The 23,317-nt window shown below is 34.4% G+C and overlaps 2 protein-coding genes, 1 long non-coding RNA gene and 3 other non-coding genes across 8 annotated transcripts; all 6 read left to right on the forward strand.

Moving 5' to 3' along the window:
• The first annotated feature begins 3,497 nt into the window (after nucleotides 1-3,497).
• On the forward strand, nucleotides 3,498-9,541 carry LOC132175106 (metal tolerance protein 9). 3 transcript variants are annotated; one of them, XM_059586935.2, is made up of 6 exons: nucleotides 3,498-3,758; nucleotides 6,131-6,243; nucleotides 6,740-6,985; nucleotides 7,520-7,600; nucleotides 8,471-8,701; nucleotides 8,950-9,541. In XM_059586935.2, the coding sequence occupies exons 1-6, from the start codon at nucleotides 3,533-3,535 to the stop codon at nucleotides 9,292-9,294; spliced, it is 1,242 nt and encodes a 413-aa protein (XP_059442918.2). In that variant the 5' UTR covers nucleotides 3,498-3,532; the 3' UTR covers nucleotides 9,295-9,541. The 3 variants fall into 3 exon arrangements, with proteins under 3 accessions (XP_059442918.2, XP_059442919.2, XP_088370236.1); XM_059586936.2 differs by having other exon boundaries at nucleotides 3,498-3,752; XM_088514110.1 differs by lacking the exon at nucleotides 3,498-3,758 and adding an exon at nucleotides 4,106-4,143.
• A 1,043-nt stretch (nucleotides 9,542-10,584) lies between these two features.
• LOC132173353 (uncharacterized) lies at nucleotides 10,585-13,125 on the forward strand. Its single transcript, XR_009439311.2, has 2 exons — nucleotides 10,585-10,647; nucleotides 11,141-13,125. It is a non-coding gene; the product is annotated as an uncharacterized LOC132173353 (long non-coding RNA).
• On the forward strand, nucleotides 10,888-10,976 carry LOC132176813 (small nucleolar RNA snoR116). The gene has a single exon (XR_009439674.2). It is a non-coding gene; the product is annotated as a small nucleolar RNA snoR116 (small nucleolar RNA).
• On the forward strand, nucleotides 11,939-12,016 carry LOC132176814 (small nucleolar RNA snoR117). Its single transcript, XR_009439675.1, has one exon. It is a non-coding gene; the product is annotated as a small nucleolar RNA snoR117 (small nucleolar RNA).
• Nucleotides 12,919-13,022, forward strand: LOC132176803 (small nucleolar RNA snoR69Y). Its single transcript, XR_009439664.1, has one exon. It is a non-coding gene; the product is annotated as a small nucleolar RNA snoR69Y (small nucleolar RNA).
• Nucleotides 13,126-18,608: 5,483 nt separating the features above from the next.
• On the forward strand, nucleotides 18,609-20,034 carry LOC132175322 (uncharacterized). Its single transcript, XM_059587214.2, has 2 exons — nucleotides 18,609-19,094; nucleotides 19,212-20,034. The coding sequence occupies exons 1-2, from the start codon at nucleotides 18,772-18,774 to the stop codon at nucleotides 19,696-19,698; spliced, it is 810 nt and encodes a 269-aa protein (XP_059443197.2). The 5' UTR covers nucleotides 18,609-18,771; the 3' UTR covers nucleotides 19,699-20,034.
• Nucleotides 20,035-23,317: the final 3,283 nt, after the last annotated feature.

Here is a 23,317-nt window from a genome sequence, read left to right on the forward strand (position 1 = left end):
CATTGCGATTCCTAGCTGAAGGGTCCTTACATTGCAACCATAGCAGGCAAGTCATTAATGAACGTGACCCGTTATGGAATCTTATGGGTTACACCGATTTGCAATAAGCTCTATATATAAGGTTTAAAAACTGACTTAAAAGTACTCTTGGTGGTAAGTATAAATGACAAATAACTTCACACTCCAAAGTTTTACCCTATTTTTATTTTTTAGTTTATATATATATATATATATATATTATGAGTGACATGTGTCATAACCGCCGAAATGGTGAGAGATCATCCATATCTCAACATCTTCTTCAGTGGCCCTTTTGACTTAGCTATTGGAGTGTTGTTGCCGGTAACGTCAGCAATTCATCATTTGTCTTGCAAGTAACACTTCAGAAAAGCAACCATACTGTGTATTGAAAATTACTATGGGTTCATCATGTTAGAATATATATTTCCATATTAGGTTTATATTAAAATATTTTCTATTTAAAATTTGATTGCTATATATATATTTATGTTCTCTCACTTACCACCATTTTTCTATAAATAAATATATTTCTATTATAAACATCAATAACAAGTTAATGCATGAAAGCATATATAGTGTTATCTCACCTACCTCTTTAGGTAGCCGTCTAAGGGTCCATTTGAGATTGTAGTTTCAATAAATGCGATTTTAAAAATTGTGTTTTTGAAATTGCTGCTTTTTAAAATTGCAAAGGCATTTGATAAAACATGTTAAAAAATATTTTTTTTATCAAATATTTGTTATGCGAAATCATGATTTTGGTTTAAATTTGCGCATTTTCAAATAAACACCACATAATTTTTCTTATTTTAAATTAAATGCTTTTTAAATCGCAATGTCAAATACCTTACGTTTTATAATATCTTTTAAAAACGCAAATTATTTTTGTGAAATCGTAATTCCAAATGCACCCTAAGACCCCTAGCGGAAGAAGGCCCCCATAGTAGCCGTACAATTAAATCTTCTTAAAAAAAAAACGTTTAAAGCCTCAATTATCATAAAAAATAGTCAATATTCACTAATTAAGGCCCTATTATAATAATTAAAAAAAATTACAAATTAAAAACTCAAAATTTCCTTAAATATAATAAAAAAAGACCTCACTTAAATTTATCAAGTAAGCCCAGTCTTTTTTTTTTTTTTTTGACATGTCCGTACAGAAAGGGGAGGAGGATTCAAACTAGTGACCTCTGCTTTATGAGGCGTGGTCCCAACCGATTGATCTACCTCTTGGAGACCAAATAAGCCCAATCTAACACCGAACCAAAATTTCTTATATCTCTCTTCTTTGGCTTTATTATTACTCTCATATTTTATTTCTCCCCATAAATATCTACGAATCACATTGTGATCAGTAAGACTGCACCCAAGACACTCCTTGTTGCCGACCATTCTTCCTGAAATGTTACAACAAAGACTAAACATATGTCCAAACACTTCCAAAAAATTAAGGAAGCACGTTATTCCCACAAGGTGGCAACCGATAATAGGCCGGAGTTCCTCTCTAATTTGATTTATTTAATTTAACGGATTAGATTTTTCAATTTTAACTCGTTAATTTAATGTTAAGTTCGTATTAAATTAATGGGTTGTGTAAAAAATTGAAAGTGCCAAAGCTTAGAAAGTAGGATGTTCTCTAGAGTCTCCTGTTCATAAGTCTGCTAGAGAAATCAAGTCATCAAGGCGCAAGGGTACAGAAACTGTAGGCATTATTATTATTATTATTATTATCTTTTGACATTTCCACGCAAGAGGGGGAAGGGAATTCGAACTAATGACCTCCGCTTCATTAGGCATAGTTCGATTGAGCTATCTCTTAGAAATAAGTATAGGCCGGCATTATTTAATGGAAGCATGAATCCTATAAACTTGACTACTATGAAAGAAAGATAATTTATGTAGTGTTTTTGTTCGGTGCATGCATAGAGAAATTGAAGAAGTGAGTTACAAAAGTTACAAGAAAGCATGAGAAGCCAAAGATGCTCAAAATGAAATCAACAAGGAGTGGGCGGATACGTCCACATTGAAAGAGGACAAAAAAAAAAAATAATAAATAAATAATGATCGTGGAGCAATTGAGGAATAATAATCAAGAAAAAAAGGAATTGTATAGTTTCTTTTTACTTTTTAGTTATTGGAAGAAAGGTATATTAACCACGGGAAAAGGGCCGAATGATCACAAATTCACCGTGAAAGGAAAGAAGAAGAAAAGGGGGAATAAAAAACGAAAGGGAGACAATTCTCGACAGCGGCCAAAAACAACTGGCAAATTCTAGTGAATACCAGTAGCAGATTATGGCAAACTCTGGTGGTGGTTGGCCGCCAACGGAAGATTTTGGCAGCCACTTGGGCTGATTCGGATGAATTTCAACAGAAGTGGAGTCAGCCCGGTGAACTTCGACGATAGCGGAGAATAAACTATGAGAGAGTGCATACAAGAAAGAGAAACCCAAACTTGAAAAAATTGTTTACGGTTATAAAAAAAGAAAATCATTTTATGAAAATTAAATAAGGTATTCCTAGTCAACCAAAAAAGTTTTCGGTTTGACTACGATTTTCACTCGTACCAAACACCAAAAAATAAGAAAAACGTATTCTTAAAAATATTTTACATCAAAACAAACGGAGCTTAAATTTGGCTTATGTGGTCCAAATTTAATTCCAAATTTTTCATAACAAATAGCAAAAAAGTGAAATTAAGTATTTTATTTTTATAGCATTTAAGTTAAATCCATTAATATTTTACCTGCCCATAAAATCTATTTTTCTTTTTTCAGTGTTGCCTTGCCTCCTCCTATAATTCTAATTTGGAAGGCAAACCACGCAAAGAATGCAAGAATCCACAAGGAAATCAAATTAATCTTAAAATCCCAACAATCTTAGAGGGTGTTAGTGTCGATGATCAAGAAAAGACTACCTATAAAAAATCACATGAAAAAAAATAAAAAAAAAGAACAAAGAGAGATCATTAGGGAATGCCGGTAATTTAATATCAGCATGTACGGAGCGCTATAAGAAAAAGATATTACAAGATGATAGGTTTATATTATGAGTAATGATAGATATTATTTTTTTATCATCTGATGTAACTTTTAAAATTATAATTAAAATTTAGATAAATCATACTTGAATTTTAATTCAATGGTAATTTTGAAAAGTACATCAACTTTAAGAGATAAAAAGATAATCTCTATCATTATTCTTATATTATATTATAAGTTTTGTTACCGCTAATCGTTGATGGTGGAGGATCCGACGCTAGTAAAAATACAACTGTCAAACAAGACGCGTGGCTTGTTTTTATCGGTCGTTGGCTGTACTATGTTGTTACCTTATGTTAATCGGACAAACCATTGGAATAATAATACATATATATTATACGAATCTATATATTAAATATTGAATATTGAATATTCATCCCCATATATATTGGAGGGCAGGGTGGTTAACAAATTTAGAGCTTCGTAGCAGTGAAACCGAAAGAAAGAAAGCAAAAGAGAGCGACAGAAACATGACGGAAAGGGAGAGCGGGATTATATGCGACGCAACGCCGGAATATTGCGGAAAATGGGAGCCTCTTCTGCCGCCGCCGGATGCCGATACAACGGCGGCCAAAGCGTCGTCGTCTTCGTCGTGGAGGCTCAATGTGAAGGAGTTCCATCTGCCCCAGCAAAACACTGACGATAATCACGATCGTCACGGTGCCTTCACTTTCGGCGCCCTTCTTCGCAGTATGAGTAAGCGTCACCGTCGTATTATTGTTTGTACATTATGTTGGACTGTCACTATAACCGTCACCGTCACCGTCAAACTCGTAAATAGCAGAACCTGAAGTGATCAGTAAGAAATACCACTCCCCCGCCGACCGGCCGCCCCGTTCAAAAAGCAAAGTTTTCCATCAACAATCTCTGCTAGCTACAATACTAGGGTTCTTAATTTTATTTTTTATCAAAATAAAAACATTAAAAATAATTCACAAAAATATATATATATATATATTTATTTTTGACCTTTTATGCCACGTCAAAAGTACTTTTTTAAACTTAAGGAACCCCAAAACACATTAGAAACACACCTTTCCTAAATGATGCCATGTATTCTGAGGTCTTCGCTGTAAGCTAGGTCTGTCTTTCATGCAAATTTAAACGAGGCACACAATAGCTTTACACCTCTTTTATTTAATTTGTGGATGATCTTTGCATAAGCATGATTTTTCTTTTATTTCCAGTCGTAGTATTCAATGTGATTTTGACTTTTTCTCATATGACTAGCAATTTGTGTTGGCATGTTTGGATCGACTTAGAATTGACACCTTCTATTTAATCAAATCGTTCAACCTTACGTAATTCATTTAAATGAGTGGGGTGACACTATACAACCCACATAACTTGATAAATAAACATTTCGATGTTGGGTTCCTTAAATAAGCAGGTTGATCATGTTGGGTTGATCCGACCCGACTAGCGTATAACCCATTTAATAACGATGTCGTGTTTGGGTCAACCAAACACGAATGGTTTGACCAATTTCAACTTTTATATGAATTAAATGCAAAAATAATAATTAATTAATTTTTTATGAATTTATGAATTTTATATATATAAAATTTAGTCTTTTAGAGTTTTGTTTTAATTGTAGAAAAGAAAAAAGAAAAAACTAATTTAATTTATATGGGTTATGCATGACCCATAGGTTAATCGAGTTGACCCAGGATTGACTCGCTTATTAAATGAGTTAATTTTGGTTGACCTAAATTAACCCAAACCCGATTATACAAATTTTTAACCTAATTTTTTGTTGAGTTCATGCCAGATTTGTTAGTTGTGTAAAAAATTGTCAGCATTAGTTGACATGGACAAGTATGTTCCCTAGAAAAAAAAAAGAAAAAAAAAAAGGAAGGATTTGATGAATTCAAGCACCAAGCAAGTCCGTGGTAGCTAAACTTGCTATGGGTCAAGACATCTGTTCTTGTTGTTTCCATAATTATGTACTTAAATAAACAAGAAAAAAAAAAAAACTTTTATTTTTGAGGAAAATCTGACTGTTATACTAATTGTCCACCGAATTTTGCCTACCTATCTAAGGTGAGTTTCAAATGTTCATTGGTGAGGTCATTAGCAAAATTCCCTTTGTATTTTCAGTAAAGGATTTTGGGTGTGGGTTGAAACTCTCACAAAAGTTTATTACCAAATGAAGACATATAAAGAGCATTAAGAATACAGCTCATACGTGAGTCAAAGATATTTGATTATATGATCAAAAGTTAAAAAGGTATAAAACTGTGATAGTGATGCACATTCTACTCATCTTCGGTAAAGACAGAAATTTTGAGGAGAAGAGTAGTGATACACTGCCTGTCAGGCCGACTTTCTGCTAGTTCAGATTTCATGTTTATCTCAGAAAATGAGAAATGTAAATTGTTAAATATGTTCTCTTTATCCCCTGGGGGGATGCTTTGGTAATTATAAGTACTTAACAATACCAATTTGAGTTGTGTCACAAAGTTGGAATATTCATCAACAAGTTACAGATTTGGTTCCATCTAGTATATATGTTGATTATTGTCAATTAGATCAAGAAATGGTAAGAATCGAGTGGTGTCTCATCTACCACATGCATAAACATACAAAATTGCTAGTTTAATTCATCTGCTGGAGAAACTCTTGTGATGTTTCACTGGGACATTTTTATATGATTGGTTGGTCTCTGACTCTGAGGTAGCATAGCCTTGGATGAAGACCTGATTGAATTTTCATCATTTTATGGGCAGAAGGTAGACCATTTCCAAATTGTTTTGTGTTTCTCATATCGAGTTTAAAATCATTTGAATCACTATATGCATTTATTAATTGTTCTTATTCCTTTTTAGAGAACGTTTTCTCATTCAGACGAATGTTTTAAATTCAGTTGCTGTTTTGAAATACTGATATCAGATTTAATTTCTTAATCTTTCCTTATGCTTTTCTTGCCTGATGCTCAATTTATTCGTGAATATGCTTTCATATATGATAATTAGGGACATTTTCTTTTGTTTGTGAGCCTTGTCGAAGTTCATTCTTAATAATATCATCCCTTGATTGACTTATTTTTCATTGATTCTTGATCTCAGGGAAACCAACCAAGGTTGCAGAATATTATAGGAAACAGGAAAAGCTCCTTGAAGGGTTTAATGAGATGGAGACCATGGATGAAGCAGGTGGTTTTCCTGGAAGTCTCACAGAGGTCAGTTGTTTTGGTATCATTTTCCCCCAACTTTTGATTAAGTTTGGATGAATGGGTTATGGACACTTTTTAGCATTAGTTTTAGGAAACGAAACATGGTTTTGTTAAGATTTTGGCAAGATGGAGCAAAACTAGCTCGAGTTTAAGAGGCATAGTTTTATACAAGAAGTAGGCCATGTAGTGACTTGAATCTGCATTAACACTTTCTGATTTTCTGCTCCACCTATGTTTTTCTATTGTATATAGATTTAAATTCTGGAACAACAAAATTTGGAGGCTTCTTTTTTCTTGAATGGTATGCTAATGCAAAGCAGAAGGCAATGGTATTTGAATGAAAACTACACTTCGAGTGTTTTAAATCTGTGTCCACTTACATTTAATTAAGAAGATGGTCAACGAAAAAGTTCAATAGCTTATGGTTTCCCATAGCATGAGGTTTTCACCATTATTTTTTCAACTAAAGGATTTTGTGTCCTTGAACACACTACTTTCTCAGGATGAAATGGAGCGGCTTGCCAGGAGTGAGAGGATGGCAGTTCATGCATCGAACATAGCTAACTTGGTGCTTTTTGCAGCAAAGGTTTTCGCTTCTATTGAGAGCAGATCATTAGCCGTTATTGCCTCAACCATGGATTCCCTCTTGGATCTCTTGTCAGGGTTTATATTATGGTTCACATCAAATGCTATGAGGTACCCCAACCAGTATAACTATCCAATTGGAAAGAAGCGGATGCAACCAGTGGTAAGACATCAAACTTCCTAGGTTTTCCCATCCAATATTTTTTTGCAAGTGTTAGAAAACACTTTAAAGTTAATCTAAATTTTAGAAAGTATTGGTTACAAATGTTCATTAGAGGAACATGGGAGGGGCAAGTGAGTTTTTTATCTACCGTCTTTCAACCCCTGGATACAAAGAATCAGGTTTAGGGTATGACTGGAAGCCAGTCAAATCAGCACTCATAGGTAAATCAATGATAGCTTAATTTTGGAACTATAAGTTCAAGAGCAAACATGATTGGTCCAATGGGAGAAAGAATTTCCATGAACATTTGGAACATTTCATTTTTGAATAGAAGAGCGGTTTTCATTTTCACATAGTGTTCGATCAAGTACGCATCAATCGATATTCGATTGATTGGTCTAAGGCTATCGACAAAAAAGCTATGTTTGAACAATACCATATGCCAATACCTTTTAAACTTGTCCATTGATTCAGATTTTTCTTTCTTTCATTGTAATTACAACAAGTGTGTACTAACCAAGCTTGACCATCCAGGGCATCATTGTTTTTGCATCAGTAATGGCAACTCTCGGATTACAAATATTGCTCGAGTCTGTTCGACAACTCATGGATAAGGTATGCAACTTCAATTTTTAACTGTCTGCAGTTAATGATGGCCTAGACAGCAAGTAGCGTTGGGTTTAGACTCAGATTTTTACCCAAATTGGCTTGAAGAAGGCTTTGGGCTGATATGCATGCTTTCTAAGGGCTTGTTGGGGGTCTTTATTTGTCCTCTACCACAGATAATTCAAGAGAAATATACAACGGCCTTAGTTAAATAGTAAATGTATCACTTTATAGTAATAGTCCAAGCGGGGATTTTGCTATTATTCCGTGTAGGTAGATTAGGCATATAAGCACCATGCACGTCTAACCAAAAAAAAAAAAAAAAAAAAAAAACCCCATCACTAGATTGGTAGAAATTTGCTTAGGAGAAAAAAGAATAAAAATTTGTAGAAATTTCTAGGATAGTTTCTTGGTCTATTCTTATGTTATATGTTTACTTTTTAATGACTTTTCCTGCTATGTTAATTTAGTACAAATCAAAGGTATAGAAATTTTGTAGACATTTCAACAACTTAGACATATGGCCCTCTCTCATCTGTGGAATGACTGACCCCATTGATATTGTAGTGAATCTAGTGATGCTGTCTGATGTGGAAGTCCACAACCATGAAAGAGTAATAAGAAAATAATTCCATTTTTCTGATAGTATATTGTCAATTTGCTCTGGAATCAACAGGGTTTAGAATGTGAACACTTTTTTTTTTATTATTATTCTGAATTCCATCCGTAGGTCCGTATCAGGGAATTGCCATCTCTTCTATCATTTATATGGGATTTAGGAAACTGTTTTGCCTAGATGCAGCTAATAATTTTGTATAAGTTGATGTCTATTTCATTACTAATATTTCTTTTATTTTTTGCACTTTTTTTTAATCACAGTCCCACTCGAAAATGGGCAATGAAGAGGAGAAATGGGTAATTGGGATTATGGTTGCTGTCACAATAGTGAAGTTTGTGCTCATGGTTTACTGTCGAAGGTTTAAAAACGAAATTATTAGAGCATATGCACAAGATCATTTTTTTGACGTTATTACCAACTCAATTGGTTTAGCAGCAGCTGTCCTAGCTGTCAAATTTTACTGGTGGATTGATCCTACTGGAGCTATTATAGTAAGTTCAAAATAAGAACTGAATTTCTTTGTTTTTTCTTCTTCTTTACTGCAAAATTTTCACTTTCCTCCATATATAGAGGTCGTCTTTATTTTCGTACAATTTTCGCATTTATCAGTGATCATGTCCTGCATAAGAATAGTTGGAAACTTGTGTTTTTATGCCCCCAAATGCTTCTCTTTGCCTTGACATGGCACTATAACTTTAGTTTATCCACCCACTAATGAGTGCTTGAAAACATAATGCAGATAGCCTTGTATACAATTAATACATGGGCAAAGACAGTCATTGAGAATGTCGGATCCCTTATTGGAAGAACAGCTCCACCTGAGTTCTTGGCAAAGCTAACATATCTGATATGGAACCACCACGAAGAGATCAAGAACATTGACACAGTTAGAGCATACACCTTCGGTTCTCATTACTTTGTGGAGGTTGACATAGTCTTGCCAGAAGACATGTATCTGCAAAAAGCGCATAATATTGGTGAGACACTTCAAGAGAAGCTTGAGCAACTCCCTGAAGTTGAACGAGCTTTTGTGCATATAGATTTTGAGTTTACTCACAGGCCTGAACACAAGGCCAAGGTATGAGGACAACGATGATATGGTGCTAGCAAATGACCAGAGCTCAGCTTTACACGGCATCAAGGCCTTCAAAAATGTTGCTGATTTTGTTGACATGTTATGCTTTGTTTGTTTATAGTGCCAAACAAAATATTTCGTTCAATTACCTTCTGATGTATGGGAGCTGTAGAAGTATTTACTTACACTTGTTGAGGCTACCAATTTACATCAATGATGCTGAGGTTGCAGAAAAGTGTTCATCTCTACCATCTTATAGCCGTTTAAGAGTCTAATTTTTTCTGCTAAATGATCTGAAATCACTTTTGAAGACTAACAATCTTCCGTCATGTTGAATCTCCTATTTACATTGTTAATTTGGAATGTATTAACTTGCCCAACAAATTAGACATTCTAAAACGGTAATGACTCAAAGAAAAAAGCGCTAGTCATCTTAGTATGTTAGTAGAATGTTAATACTAAGTTGAAGTATATGTTAACATACTAATTAATTTCAGGTTATATATATATATATATATATAATCTTTGGTGATACGACTTTCTATTACTCTGTTCTAAGGGAGATTAGGTTCTATGACATGCATTGCAAGTCTATATAGGTCTTTATTGTCCCAGATCAATAGTTTCAACAAGTGATTCTCCCTCATCGTTTTTTATTAGAAAATAAAAATAAAAAATGTTTGTATTATTCTCAATCAAAAGCGCCAACAATAATTGAGCAAGGATCCTCTCTATTTTACTTGAAATAAAAAATAATTATTTTATAAGAATAAATGCAAAATCAGTCAATGTAGTTGGCCTAAATTACAAATTGTTCATATTGTATTAAAATGAATTTAAAGGTCCCTAATGTATGCTAAAAAAATAATTTAATCTTTAGAGTTAAATTCAATTAAAATATTTAACATCGTAGGCTGAAACTGGTAGAGAAAGAAAAGTTTGATTTAAAAAAAACCAATCTTCGAAGCTTTACGAATCCAAGAAGTAACGTGGTGGAGAAGATGAATGGCAAGAAGAAAATATAGTATATTCTTAAAAGAATAACTATTTCTCTAATTTTTTTTAAAAGAGAAATTACTATTTCTCAATCTAAAAAATAAGGCTAAAAATCTTATTTTACGTCGCGGAACCTACGAAATAGCTTTTACATGACTTTAATCATTGTTCCAAATATACCCTAACAGTCTAAGGATAGTTTTGTAACTTTCCATCACGATAGAGTACGATTAGGGTTTCATCTCCGTCACTCTGCTATTTAAGCCCCTCAAAACCCCAATCCCTCTCATCACATCTCAAAAGCCGGAGTCTCTTCCAACCCATCCAAAGTTTCCAGCCTCGCTGTGTCTTCATTGTCTCACTTTGGTGACTTCTTTCTCTCCATTCGTTGTATTTCTTGTCTTACCATCTGGGGCTTTTCTCTTTGATGCATCTAAATCTAAGCCTTTCTTCGATCTTTGATTTTTTTTTTTTTCCTTTTTTTTCTGTAAGTTTTCTACCTGATTTTTGCCCTAGTTTATTTTCTGCGTATGTTGATGAATTGTTAGGGAGGCCGTGGATTTTTGCCCTAGTTTGTTTTCTGCGTATGTTGATGAATTGTTAGGGAGGCCGTGACGACTAAATCATATACCATCAAACTATGAAAGCTCTCTGGAGCTTGTTGATGTCACTATAAATCATTACTCTCTGAGCCTCTTTTTCCTCTTATTCGGAGTTTTTTTTTTTTTTAGGAACTTAGTGATTTAGGGGTTATCAATTGAATTTTTTATTTTAGATTTTTAATGGGTTTATTTTGTTTTTGGTATTACAAAATGTGAAAGGCAACAAATTAGAGTCTCTGATGCGCCTTTTTTGGTAGCGTTTTCAGCGCTGTACGTTGCCAATAGCGATCTGGGAGCTGAGATTCTAGCATTTGCCTCGCATTTTTCGTAAGGCTTCTGCATTCAGTTGTTCCTACAACCAATTGTATAACCCATTACTATTTACTTTGATGCATTGTTAGTAATCATGTATTCGTTTGCCACCCGCTTCTAACAACTATTATTGCATAAAAATGTCATCTTGAGGCGTGTAACATTGTATTTAATTTATTATAGGTTACTGGGTCAATCTTATTTGTGGTGCCTGATCCAATCAATGCACAACATATGTAGGGTTGTTTCTAGCGGTTGTGGTTGCAATGGCATATCCATGGGAATGTGTCGAACTGGTTTCTCTGTGTTACGTGTGGTTGCATTCATCTGCAAACAAAAGATTTTCTAGATTCTACTGTATTATGTGTTGAGAAGATTGTTTGGTCAGTGCAATGATAACATGTATACAGAAAAAAGAACAAGAATGAAGTGATGTTTTTGAAACTTATGTTTTTCAAGCGAAATTCTGAGGAAAATGTTGAATTATTTTGTTCCCTGTTGTCTCTCTTCCCTTATTTTTACTAACTAAACTAGGGAAAGTAATTCATCTAAAAATTTCCCTTTTTTTTTTTAATATTTTTTTTATTGGCTAACAAATGCAATGGAATTGGTTGATTTGTTGATACTCTGATTCATGTTAGAGCTTAAAGAGAAGGAAGCATTGGTTATAGCTCATTATTATTTATGTGCAATTTGTTTTTGGTTTGAAGACACCATTGTTTATATAATTCTCTTTTCTTTATGGCCTATGATGCGTCAATTTTGTCCGTACCATCTGAGATACTCATTGATGTGACAAACTTTCGCCTTTTCTGAGGCCTTCCTCTTGTATTTTGTTTTCTTTCTTCTTTTTGAAGTTTTCTCAGTTCTTGCTCTCTTGTTTTTATCCCTTAAAACGAATTTAACTGCATATTGTATTGATGCTTTTATTGAACTTCTTTTCGCAGGTATTTTTCATTTAGTTGTTTGCTTTGTTAGAAAATGTATTATGGTGGCTGTTAATAGGTGTTGAATGTAGTAAGGCAACAAATTAGAGTCTCTGGTGCGCTTTTTGATAGTGTTGTCAGTGCTGTACGTTGCCAATACTGATTTGGGAGTTGATGTTATTGCATTTGCCTCATCTTAGGCTAGTGCATTCAGATGTTCCTACAGTTGTTTGATGTTATTTACTTTTTTTTTTTCTTTTTTCTTTTTAAGTTTTTTTGATGATGATTGTGATGGATACACGTTGATTACTATGTGTTTGTGCAAATGGCATGTGCAGGCCTCTGTGATTGTCAATTTTCATCTGTTAATATATTTAATATAACCTTCTGCGAGTTGTGCTGTCAGTATGCATGGTTCTGTGTGGCCCTTCGTGTTTGTGAGATGCATCACTTCTTGGGGCATTGCACTGAGTATTTTGTTTTCATTATGTATTGGCACTGGTAAATTCATTTTTCAGCTTGCAGTTTGCAGCTGAACTTTTCAAACAATAGGTTTCCATTGGCATTTGCTTACAAAATAAAGTTGCAGGTCCATTGCAACCACATAATATTGACCCAGTATCCTATAATAGATTAGATATATTGTTTCACGACTCAAGCTAGTCATTGTATCATAATTTTTATCGACTTTGATTATATCGGTATGGTTATCAATGTTGTTATTTTCGTTATTACTGTCACTAATAGTGTCATTGTCTGTATACAGTGTAGAGAATTAATGGTAATTTAATTGAGGGTATTTCTGAAATGATGATCAATGTTTAATCCCAGCTCATTATGAGACCTTGAGATATCAAGGTCCGGGAATGGATCTATAAACATGTATCTGATTCGCAAACTATTTATATCATTGTATTTTTGTTTGTGTTTTAATGTTTATGGGCATTTGTTAACAAACTTGGTTCACTCTATCCATAGCTACCCAACACTTGATGAGGCTTTCATTTTTTTTTTCTTTTTACTGATTTGTGGGGTTGGTTAGAGGACCTAGGGCCGATTTTTTATTTTTATTTTTTAATTGTAGTGAAAGTTCTTAAAAATCTACCTGCATCAAATTTCCTGGTTCCCCTTATTCAAGGACTCTTAGGTAGGGAGGATTAGCACTTTAATTTTCTTTGATCTGGGATGTAAACGTAAGTTTAGTTTCTTAATTCTTTTGGAAAATTTAAGGGATTTTGTTGCTTGTGCTTTTAATCCTCACCCCCAGGCCATAAAGAATCAAAGAATGAGAATTACTTTCAAGTATTACACTTAAATAAGATTCATTGTTTGGCACTTTTGCTAATTAATATGAAAATGAGAATGTGATTCAAGTTCTCGCAGATGTAGGGATAACTTTTTTATGTATGTAATCGGTAAACATTAGTCTTTGTGAGCTCTTTTAACCCGATATTATTATGACTACAAAAGAAATTAGGATTTGTGACAATTTGTTTAATGCGTTTGATTATAACCATTTATATATGCATATGGGTGAAGAACCATTTTTATTCCACAAAAAACGGAAATGAGCAGGTTTTATTTGGTTAAAAATGAAAGTAAAGGAAATAAATAAAAAAAGAGAGATTGGAGGTTTGAGATTTGAGAGAGGAAATGAACGGACACAAAAGAGAATGATAAGAGAAACAAGACCCAACAAAACCACACTATTATTTTATACGCAATTACCTTTGCCAAGAAATAAAGAAAATCCATTAATTTGATTGATGAAGTGAGGGCACATAGCAATTAATGGTTGGGAAGCCATGGAGAGGCCGGAGATGGTTGGGCTAACGGTGGGCACAAATTGCTTGATTTGTGTTAAGTCGTTATAGAAATTACGAAACATACTTGCATATCTTGTTAATCTCGATAACTCATAGTTTTGGCCAAGTTAGCTGAAAAAAAAAAAAAGAGAATGATTTATTTGTTTATAATTTTGAAACCCAATAAAGCAATTAAAGATAATGGTAGAAATGTTAGTCATATCAAAACTCTATTGACTATGAATTCTCATTTTGAAAGTTACTTTAGTACATGCTCAATCATTTTTCACTACAAAAAATTGGTTCTTTAGTTACAGTAGTTTAGTAACTTATTAATAGGGTTAACACGTTACTAAATGTTAGTAACGTGCCTGACGTGTTAGGAATTTGGGTGTTGCTAAATCCAGTTTAGTAATTGACATGTTACTAATAGTTAATTTTAGCACGTTACGAAAGGCTTAAAAATGTGTCATTTTATCACGTTACTAAATGGTAACGTGTCAACACTGACACGTTACTATTTTGTGTCATGGATAAATCAAATGAAATAATCACTCAGTTTGCTGCAAAATTAATTAAAAATGATAAATTTATTTTAAAGTTACAATACTATTAGGATATATATATATATATATATTGGAGAGGGAGAAAGTGTCGGAGAGTCACTTAGGTTCGACGCGACCGGGAGGGAGACAATGCCGGCCAGAGTAGAAGAAAGAAAAACGAGCGAGGGAGAGAGGAGTGCGTACGTGTGCGCGAGAGGAGCTAGAAGCAAAAAGAGAGAACGTCGGAGAGTGAGGAATGCCGGAGGAGAACCAAACGGCCGGAGGAGGAAGAGAGAAAAATCGCTGTTTGGGAGGGGTAGTACTGGCGCGCTGGAGGGAAGAAGAGAAAGAAGAAAAAGAAAAGGAAGAATAAGCCCCAAATAGAAGTACGCTGGGAAGCTTTATATATATAGTGCAGTAACATGAATAATTTGTATTTGAGCAACAATTGGATCTCTTCGTAACTATTTTAGTATATATTATTATGAAATATAACAAAATTATTATGAAAACTAAATAAATCATTTTTGTATATATTATGGAATTACTAATATAATGTTAACTGTAACTAAATAATATTAGTGAAATTAATTAATTGGACAAAAAATTAGTAACGTGTCAGTTTCACACGCTACCAATTCGTAACGTGTTAAAATGACACGTTACAAATTGGTAACGTGTCTAACCGACACGTTACCAAATGGTAACGTGCTAGTTTAATACGTTACCAATTAGTAACATGCTAAAAAGTAATAAACAGTAGACACGTTACCAATCAGTTTAACACGTTACCAATTGGTAATATGCCAGTTTAACACGTTACCAATTAGTAACGTGTTGCATTTCACACATTACTAAAATAATTAGTAACATGCCAAATAGTAATGAATAGTAGACACGTTACTAATTAGTATGTTTTTTGTAGTGTTTGTTGGGTAATGAATCGGCCGTCAAATACCCAATAGGCCTCCAATACTATCTTCATCATGTAAGCCCACCAGATAATTACCGGCTAACATTAAGTCAGCCCACTGGGGGTGGCCGGACCACCCCCAAGGGCCATGGGGTAGCTTCGGCTACCCTAGACTGGCGGTCTGGGGTGGCTGAAGCCAACCCAACCCCAAACTGGGGTGGTCCGGCCACCCCCAATGGGGTGGCTTTGGCCACCCCAGACTGGCGGTCTGGGGTGGCTGAAGCCAACCCAACCCCAAATTGGGGTGGTCCGGCCACCCCCAATGGGGTAGCCATTTACCCCTTAATATTTTATTATTATTTTTAGTTAGTGAACATGTGTCATATTTGTGATTTTAGAATTTCTAAGAAGAAATCCTAGCCATGAACTTGATATAAAATGGATTGGAGAGAATCTTATTCTTGGATTCTCGGGAACATGGGGACGAGAATCGGGGTACACTAACTGCTACTTAATGCTTATAAAAGGAAAACTCTAACCAGGTATTTGGTTAATCACACTCAAGCTATTTTACTCTCTCCATCTCAAATTATCAACTGACTTAGGCATCAGAGCTATCTTTCGTTGGCACATCCCGACAAGCTCTTATCTTATGTGTTTTATTTTGCAAATAACTCATCTCTCGAATTGCTGAGTCACTATCCTCGAAAACTTGTCATCAACAACTTTAAAAATAAATTTCCTTGCTCAATCACTTTAAAAATTTCCTTGAAACACTTAACCACTATCATTTATGTGACAAATAGAAAATAGATCATTTTTTTACAAAACTCAAGATTATGCTTCATTTGTGAATACGTGTGTAAGTAAAACTCTTAATAATAAAAACCAAGATATTTTGTATTATTTCAGGAGTGCTGTTATCCACCGAGCAGCATAAGCCTACGTTTTTTTTTTTAATCAACAAATATTTTTGTTGGTATAAAGTGGTTGATTTGTTTGGAAGATGCTAAAATGGGAGTATCCGTAAAGGAATGTGCTCGGTTTGTGAACAGATACTTGAAAAAGTCCCAAAAGAATATCCTTTTCGATCGATTGCCCCCCACCCATTTTGTTCTAATCTTCTTTCGACTCTTTTTGAATGGTTGACACCTTATCCTTGTTGTTTTTCGGATTAGGTGTCCAGGCACAGACAGGCTCCAGCAGTAAAGGATTGCAATATTAACGTTTGATTTTGACTACTCACAATTAATGGATTTGCTATCACATAAATTGCCTCTAAAGTTTTAATTCACACGTGCTCTCTTTCTTTCATTTGAAACTATTTGACTGCATATATATATATATATATATATATATATATATATATATATATAACCTTAAATAGCTCTGAAATACATGTCAACCTTGGCCATAATTTTCTTTTCATTCGAAGATGTGACAATTTTAATTAACGTAAAAAAAAAAATGTATTTTTCACATACTAAAAAACACATATCATTTTATTAGACTAGTTTGTAGTAAATTTTATAGACTGGACTATAGGCAGATGAGTGTATGACTTGAAGTCGTAAATGGAAATTGAATGAAATTCCTTACTCAATAATGTTTGCCTGGATATTTAAATTAATGTGTATGAAGCATAACATTTTTTTTTTTTTTAAGGGGAAAAATTCCATACTCATTCATTAATGTGTATGTGTGGCCGCTCGAAGTTTTACAAAAAATATATTAGTAGAACGTGTAATGGCCGAAGCCTTGACAGCTCTTTATGTTGTGGAATTTGTTAGGGAGATGAGATTTTTTTTTAAAAAAAAAATATTATTCTAGAAGGAAATGCCTTACATATTGTCAATATAGTCAAAGCCGAGAGTAAAAATTAGAGCAAATTTGGCTTGGATGGTATCAAAATAGGAATGCGTCTTTTTCAGTCTTGGAGGATTGAACATGTAAAGAGAGACGCAAACTCTGCTACTCGTGTTTTGGCTCTTGAAACTATTATATGTGTCATAGATAGATTTTAAGTTGAATAAATTTCAACTTGTATCTATGATATTGTAATTATGGAGCAAATAGTCCCTATTAAATTTGTTAAAAAAAAATACTATCAATCTTTTTAAACCTTTTGTACAATATTAATAATGCTTGTTGAAGATCACAAGGCGTTTCGAATAAGTGCACTATGTTTACTTCTTATTTTATTTGTTTAATTATTATTCAGAATTTTTAATATTTTAATATTTATTCTTTTATTATAATTGGAGGCCTGAACTAAGAGTATTGACCACAATTAAAGCCTTATTTATTTTTTTAAGGAATAAATTTTTATTATGGGGCCTTATTAAATTAGGAGACACAAATTCCTCCAAATTAGTTTGAAAAAAATTTCCTTTAACCTAATTTAATAAGTGATAAGTGTCATTCAAAATTTTTTAGTTTCTAAAAAATTAATGTTTTGATTCCTAGATTAGTGAAATAGCAATAAATGACTGTTAGAATATTAAATAAAATATATAAGAGATGACACTTGTCACTTATTTAGACCCAAAAGGATCCTCTTCATTTCCTTTGAAATTGAGAGGATCTCATTCTTTTTTACATTAGGTTAAAAAAAAATTTCAAACTTAAAAAATAATTTACAATTGAAAAAAAAAAAAAAACAATTCAACTCAAATTAAAAATAAAAAAAATAAAAAAAATTTGTCTAGTTGACAATTATTTTTTGTTGCTCCAAATATCAGAAACGGAAAGTAGAAGAAATTTCAAGAAAAACTATTTAGCCAAAACAAACGAAACATTAGTCACAAGAATATTGTCCGGGTACGTAACTGCGATTAGTAAAGATCCCCACGATGGAAAGGTTTGAAATGCAGGAGTGAGGAGATCACGCGTCTTTTGAAACGGGTGCGTGGAAGCACTCCGTGCAACCAAACCATACTCATCTGCAATAATATTTCTTTGGGGGCCTTTCCCAAATTCCCACTGCAAAAATGATCACATTTTGTTTGTTTCTGGGGGAAAACCCACATTAATACCAAGAAAATCACCATCATCAAGAGAGAATTATTCTGTCTACATGTTAAAGATTCAACTTTTCTTCTGGACGACAAGGGCACAAGACCAAGAAAAATTCATATCTCCAAGTGTCAAAGAGAATTACACCAAATATGGGGGGGTGTAATGTGCAAAATAATCAAAGTTGTTCTCATTTGGTTCATTTCATGGCCACGTTCAAATCAAAAACAAAAACCACAACCATCAGCATTACGTTTCCACATCACAAGCACAAAACACCAACACAAATCTCTCTCTCTCTCTCTCTCTCTCGGTTTCCACATGAAAAGCTAAAAAAACTTGAGCGACCCAATTGAAGGAAGAATAAAGGCCATGGCTTTTCTTCTACCCAACATCTCTCCCTCTCTTCTTCTCCATCACAAACCCAAGGAAAAAACCTTCATTCACCAATCATTTTCCCCCCAATCAAAATCCGATTCTCCCTCTCCCCTCTCCCTCACTTCTCCTTCTGCCTTCACCGCCGGCCTCCAAACCCCTCCCCCACTCCAGGGCGTGGCTAAGGTTAACACTCCCCCTGGTGCGCAGGATAACCACCAGAAGGACGATTTTTATCTCAACCTTGGCCTTGCTGTACGGACTCTCCGTGAAGACCTCCCTTTGCTATTCACCAAGGACCTCAATTATGATATTTACAGGTGATTTTCTCTTCTGGGTGTTTCATATTCTCTGATTTTCTCATCTGGGTTTGTTGTATTTTCCAGGGTTAGTGTTCGGTTTCTGAAAAAAAAAATTGGGATTTTGATTGTTTTCAGGGACGATATTACATTTGTAGACCCGTTGAACACGTTTAGCGGTATTGAAAAGTACAAATTGATCTTCTGGGCATTGAGATTTCATGGCAAAATTCTGTTCCGCGAGATTTCACTTGAGGTATATAGGATTTGGCAACCTTCAGAGAATGTGATTTTGATACGGTGGAACTTGAAGGGCGTCCCCCGGGTTCCATGGGAGGCCAAAGGGCAGTTTCAGGGCACGTCCAGGTATAAATTGGATCGAAACGGCAAAATTTACGAACACAAGGTTGACAATTTAGCGTTTAATTTCCCCCAGCGGCTCAAACCGGCTGTTTCAGTGTTGGATTTGGTCGGCGCTTGCCCGGCCAGTCCCAATCCGACATTTTTGTTTGGGCCGGCGGATGTTTATACATCTTCGTGGTTGCAGTTTTATCGGGCGGTAAGGGAGACATTGGATCAAGAAAGCTGCTTTCTTTCACAAGATGGTTTGGTTACTTGTTCATAGTTGCTGAGCTACTTACTCTCATACGTGAATTTATACGTTAGAATTCAATATAATATATATATGTAGTATATGTATTAGTATTTAGTGCATTGCATTTTGTACGAAATATTATATATTGGTAAATAGCAAATAGTTGTTTTTGTTGAAGAACAAGGGTGTATGTGTACATAGGCAGGTATGCTGGAGGAGATATCAATGTATTTCTTCTTGTTTTGGTGGAGATGGAGAAGCTTTGGCATATATTGGTGAGCTTAAACAGGACGGATCTCATATGTATGTATACAAAATCTTGATTACTGTTTTTAGTGAATCTTGTTCTACATTTATTCTCTCACAGATTGAATCCTATGATTTTGCTTTACCATTGATTATATTCTTCAATTGCTTGCATTAAGATTGGCCCCCCCTGCCGTTTGATAAGGGGGGAGAAGGTTCGATTTAGGACCATGCTGATATGTGAATGAGTGAGTTTGCTTTACTACGAATGCTATATAACTGAGATGATGTGGTAGTGAAAATCAGTCTTTAGATCAGCAATAGCTTGTAAAAATGAAAAATTTATGGCTGATGTCTAACAGTCTATTAAATAGCATTTCTTTTGCTTTACGTAATGCTACGGAACACGATCATCTCCAGTTCATTGGAACCGGATAATATTCAGTTAATTATATTAGAGGGGAATTTTTGTCTTTTACTTTTTGAGGAGATAAAAATATTCCTTCAATATAACTAGTTGGATATTATCCAGTTCAAATGAACCGGAAAGGATCCTAATTCGTAACGCTATGCTTTGTCTGCCCCAAAAGTCGATTTGACCCATGATTTCATATTGTGCTCATCATCACCTTTGATTTTGTGAGGTTCAGTGTGCAAGAAGCTCATGTTTATCCTTACAAAGTCTTCCTTAGGTTCAACTTTTCCCACTTCGCATCTCATATTGAAGCTTCTTGCGATCTTCCCCAATAAACCTTCATTTCCTCCATTTTTTCTTTCCTCGACTTGGTTAATCCTTTCAAGCCCGAATAGCTGACTTATTCAACACATATTAGTTATCAAGGTAATTTTGTTTTCCTCAACCAAACCACGTGGTCGTGGATTACATAGACTATACATAAGATGATGTGTTTTATCCACCTTAATTTTCTTAAATCCTGAAGAGCCAGTCAGCCAACACATGATCTGATTCTTGAAATATCTTTCTCTGGCTATCTGCTTTCAAAGCTCTTCTCCTGCTATTTGCATCTGGAAGGAGCAAAGGGTGCACTATGCACATATGCCCTTGCACAAAGAAAAAATGAAAGTAATTTTACTTTTCACACTCCTATATCACACATTTTATTGCGTGTTTTAAGTAGTCTTGGGAAATACCCTTTTGAGTACTTTTCTAGTCATAATCTTGTATGTTTTCTGTCGCATAAAAATATTCCCAAGGAAGTGACATACCAGTGCTTTTATGTGTGAAAAGATGTTTCATGCATATCCCATGCTCAACTTTGAATTGTTGGAAAATTATCCAAGTATTTCTATATCAATCGCCCTGGTTTGCTCTGCTTTGAAATTTTCCATGATAATTTTTTAAAAAAAGTCTAATCTTAAAAATATTGTTGATGAAAGGAGAAGCAACTCTCGTATATTAATGTCCATATGTAAAAGCAAGCATGTGGCTGCTGCTTCTTTTTTTCCTCCAGATAATTTCTCTCCCATTCTAACTTGGCTCAAAGTTAATTGCAGATACTATTCATAGTCGGCAAAACTTGAGTGGACGTGAAAATTCAAAGAAAAAATGTATGATTTTCGTATGATATCCAACTCTGTACAAGAGATAGGCAAATTCACTATTAAATCTGTGAGTTCTACAAAAATTTTCTCTTTCATAGCTTGTGAGAGATATCTGTCTAACAATGTCACCATGAGATATAGAGAGTTTCTTGCATTAAATCAAATTTGAAGTGTACCTCTAACAAGAGTGACCAACAATTCAGAAAATAAAATAGGCACGGTAATCAGAATGCATTGCAGCAGGGTGTACCTCAAAATAAACAAAGACAACATCCAAAAAGCAGACACAGATTTCTAACGTTATGTACCAACCATTTTATATTCCACATGTCAAAGGGTTTGTCGAGTAAAACTTTCTTCTTTTTTCTTGTCGAGTAAAACTAATCCTCAGGATGGCCATACTCATTGAATAACCTAATATAACGGAAATGAATCATTTAGTTAAATACCTTGATAGATTTTCTTGCATGCAATTTCAACGGAAGTAGCAGAATGAGTCTACTAAAGTTGATGTCAAGTTTCTCTGCCTCTTTTTGAATGTGAAAAAGAAAAAGGACAGAGAATAAACTATGAAACAGTCTGACATCTCATTTTCTCTGAGAGCTTGGAAAGACTCGAACAGTTTTGAGTCGTTAGAAGAAGAAAAAATGTAGAAAAATCAGAATGTTGAAAGTTCAACATTTGCTATTCCAATGTTGAAAGTTCAAAAAAATGTAGAGAAATCAGAACAGTTTTCCCATCAGTTCCAAATGTTGAAAGTTCACAGAGAGGACCACAAGCTGCAGAATATCGGAAGTCATGAAACCTTTAGGTTACGTTTGATGCACGGAATGGCTATTGCATTAGGAAAAGGTCTTTAGTAAGTATTGTAAACACAGTGAAAAGATAAGAGACTTAAAAACGTTCAGTGCATTAACTAAAGCTATACATAATGGAGGTAAACTCAAAAAGATGATTGGGAGAAAGCTCATCATAAATCCAAAGTTTAAGCTAGAATCACATTTTTCTGCTTGGGAGCTAGAAAGGCTCAATAGCTGTACAAGCAAATTGAGCCACCAAATCAGTTGCCTTCTTCAACACCCACCGAAACCTTTAAACGCCAAAAACTTTCCAACCATTAAGATCGCAAGTCATCCCTCTAAACATCCTTCAAAACCTCACTTTCTATTGCTACTGCAAAATGCTAGTAGCAACTAGCAAGTCGTTTCCCTAGTTTCAGCTTCTTTCATCTGCAAAACTCTCGATCATTTACGCAAACCAAAGCTAACACATAGCATAAAAAAAAAAAGCCCATTGCTTCATTTTCTTTCCTTGGAATGCCAAACACAATACCAGGAAAAAGGAAACGAAAATGACTAATTTATTCACAAAAAAAAAAAAAAAGAAAAAGAAAAGAAAAAACGTACACTTTCATGATTTTGGAATCGTCTTTAACCCTTCACATTCCACTTAAACCTTAAAATTCCTGACACCCACTGTACCGAAAAAAAAAAAAAACAATGAAAGCAGCTAATAAATTGCTACCCAATACTTTTACAATTGCAATTGATGATCACATACACAAACACAAACACACAAAAACAACATAACACAATAAAAATGTACCAATCCTGTGACTGGGTATTGATGAGGGGTTTAGTGTACCTCGGCAGCCACCATTTTGCTCCATCCTTGATTCCTTCTAGTGTTCTAAAGAGAGACAGAGAACTTAATGAAATCGAAAGAAGCAAAAAATCAAAGAATAGTTAATGCCATAATTAACAATTCTTCTTCCTTACCGTCCTCTCTCTAAACCCCAACCGTAACCCTACAGCTTTCGATTTCTTCGATTCAAAAAAGA

Source organism: Corylus avellana, chromosome 3 (genome assembly GCF_965113065.1).
Source record: "Corylus avellana chromosome 3, dhCorAvel1.hap1.2, whole genome shotgun sequence".
Lineage (NCBI taxonomy): Eukaryota > Viridiplantae > Streptophyta > Magnoliopsida > Fagales > Betulaceae > Corylus > Corylus avellana.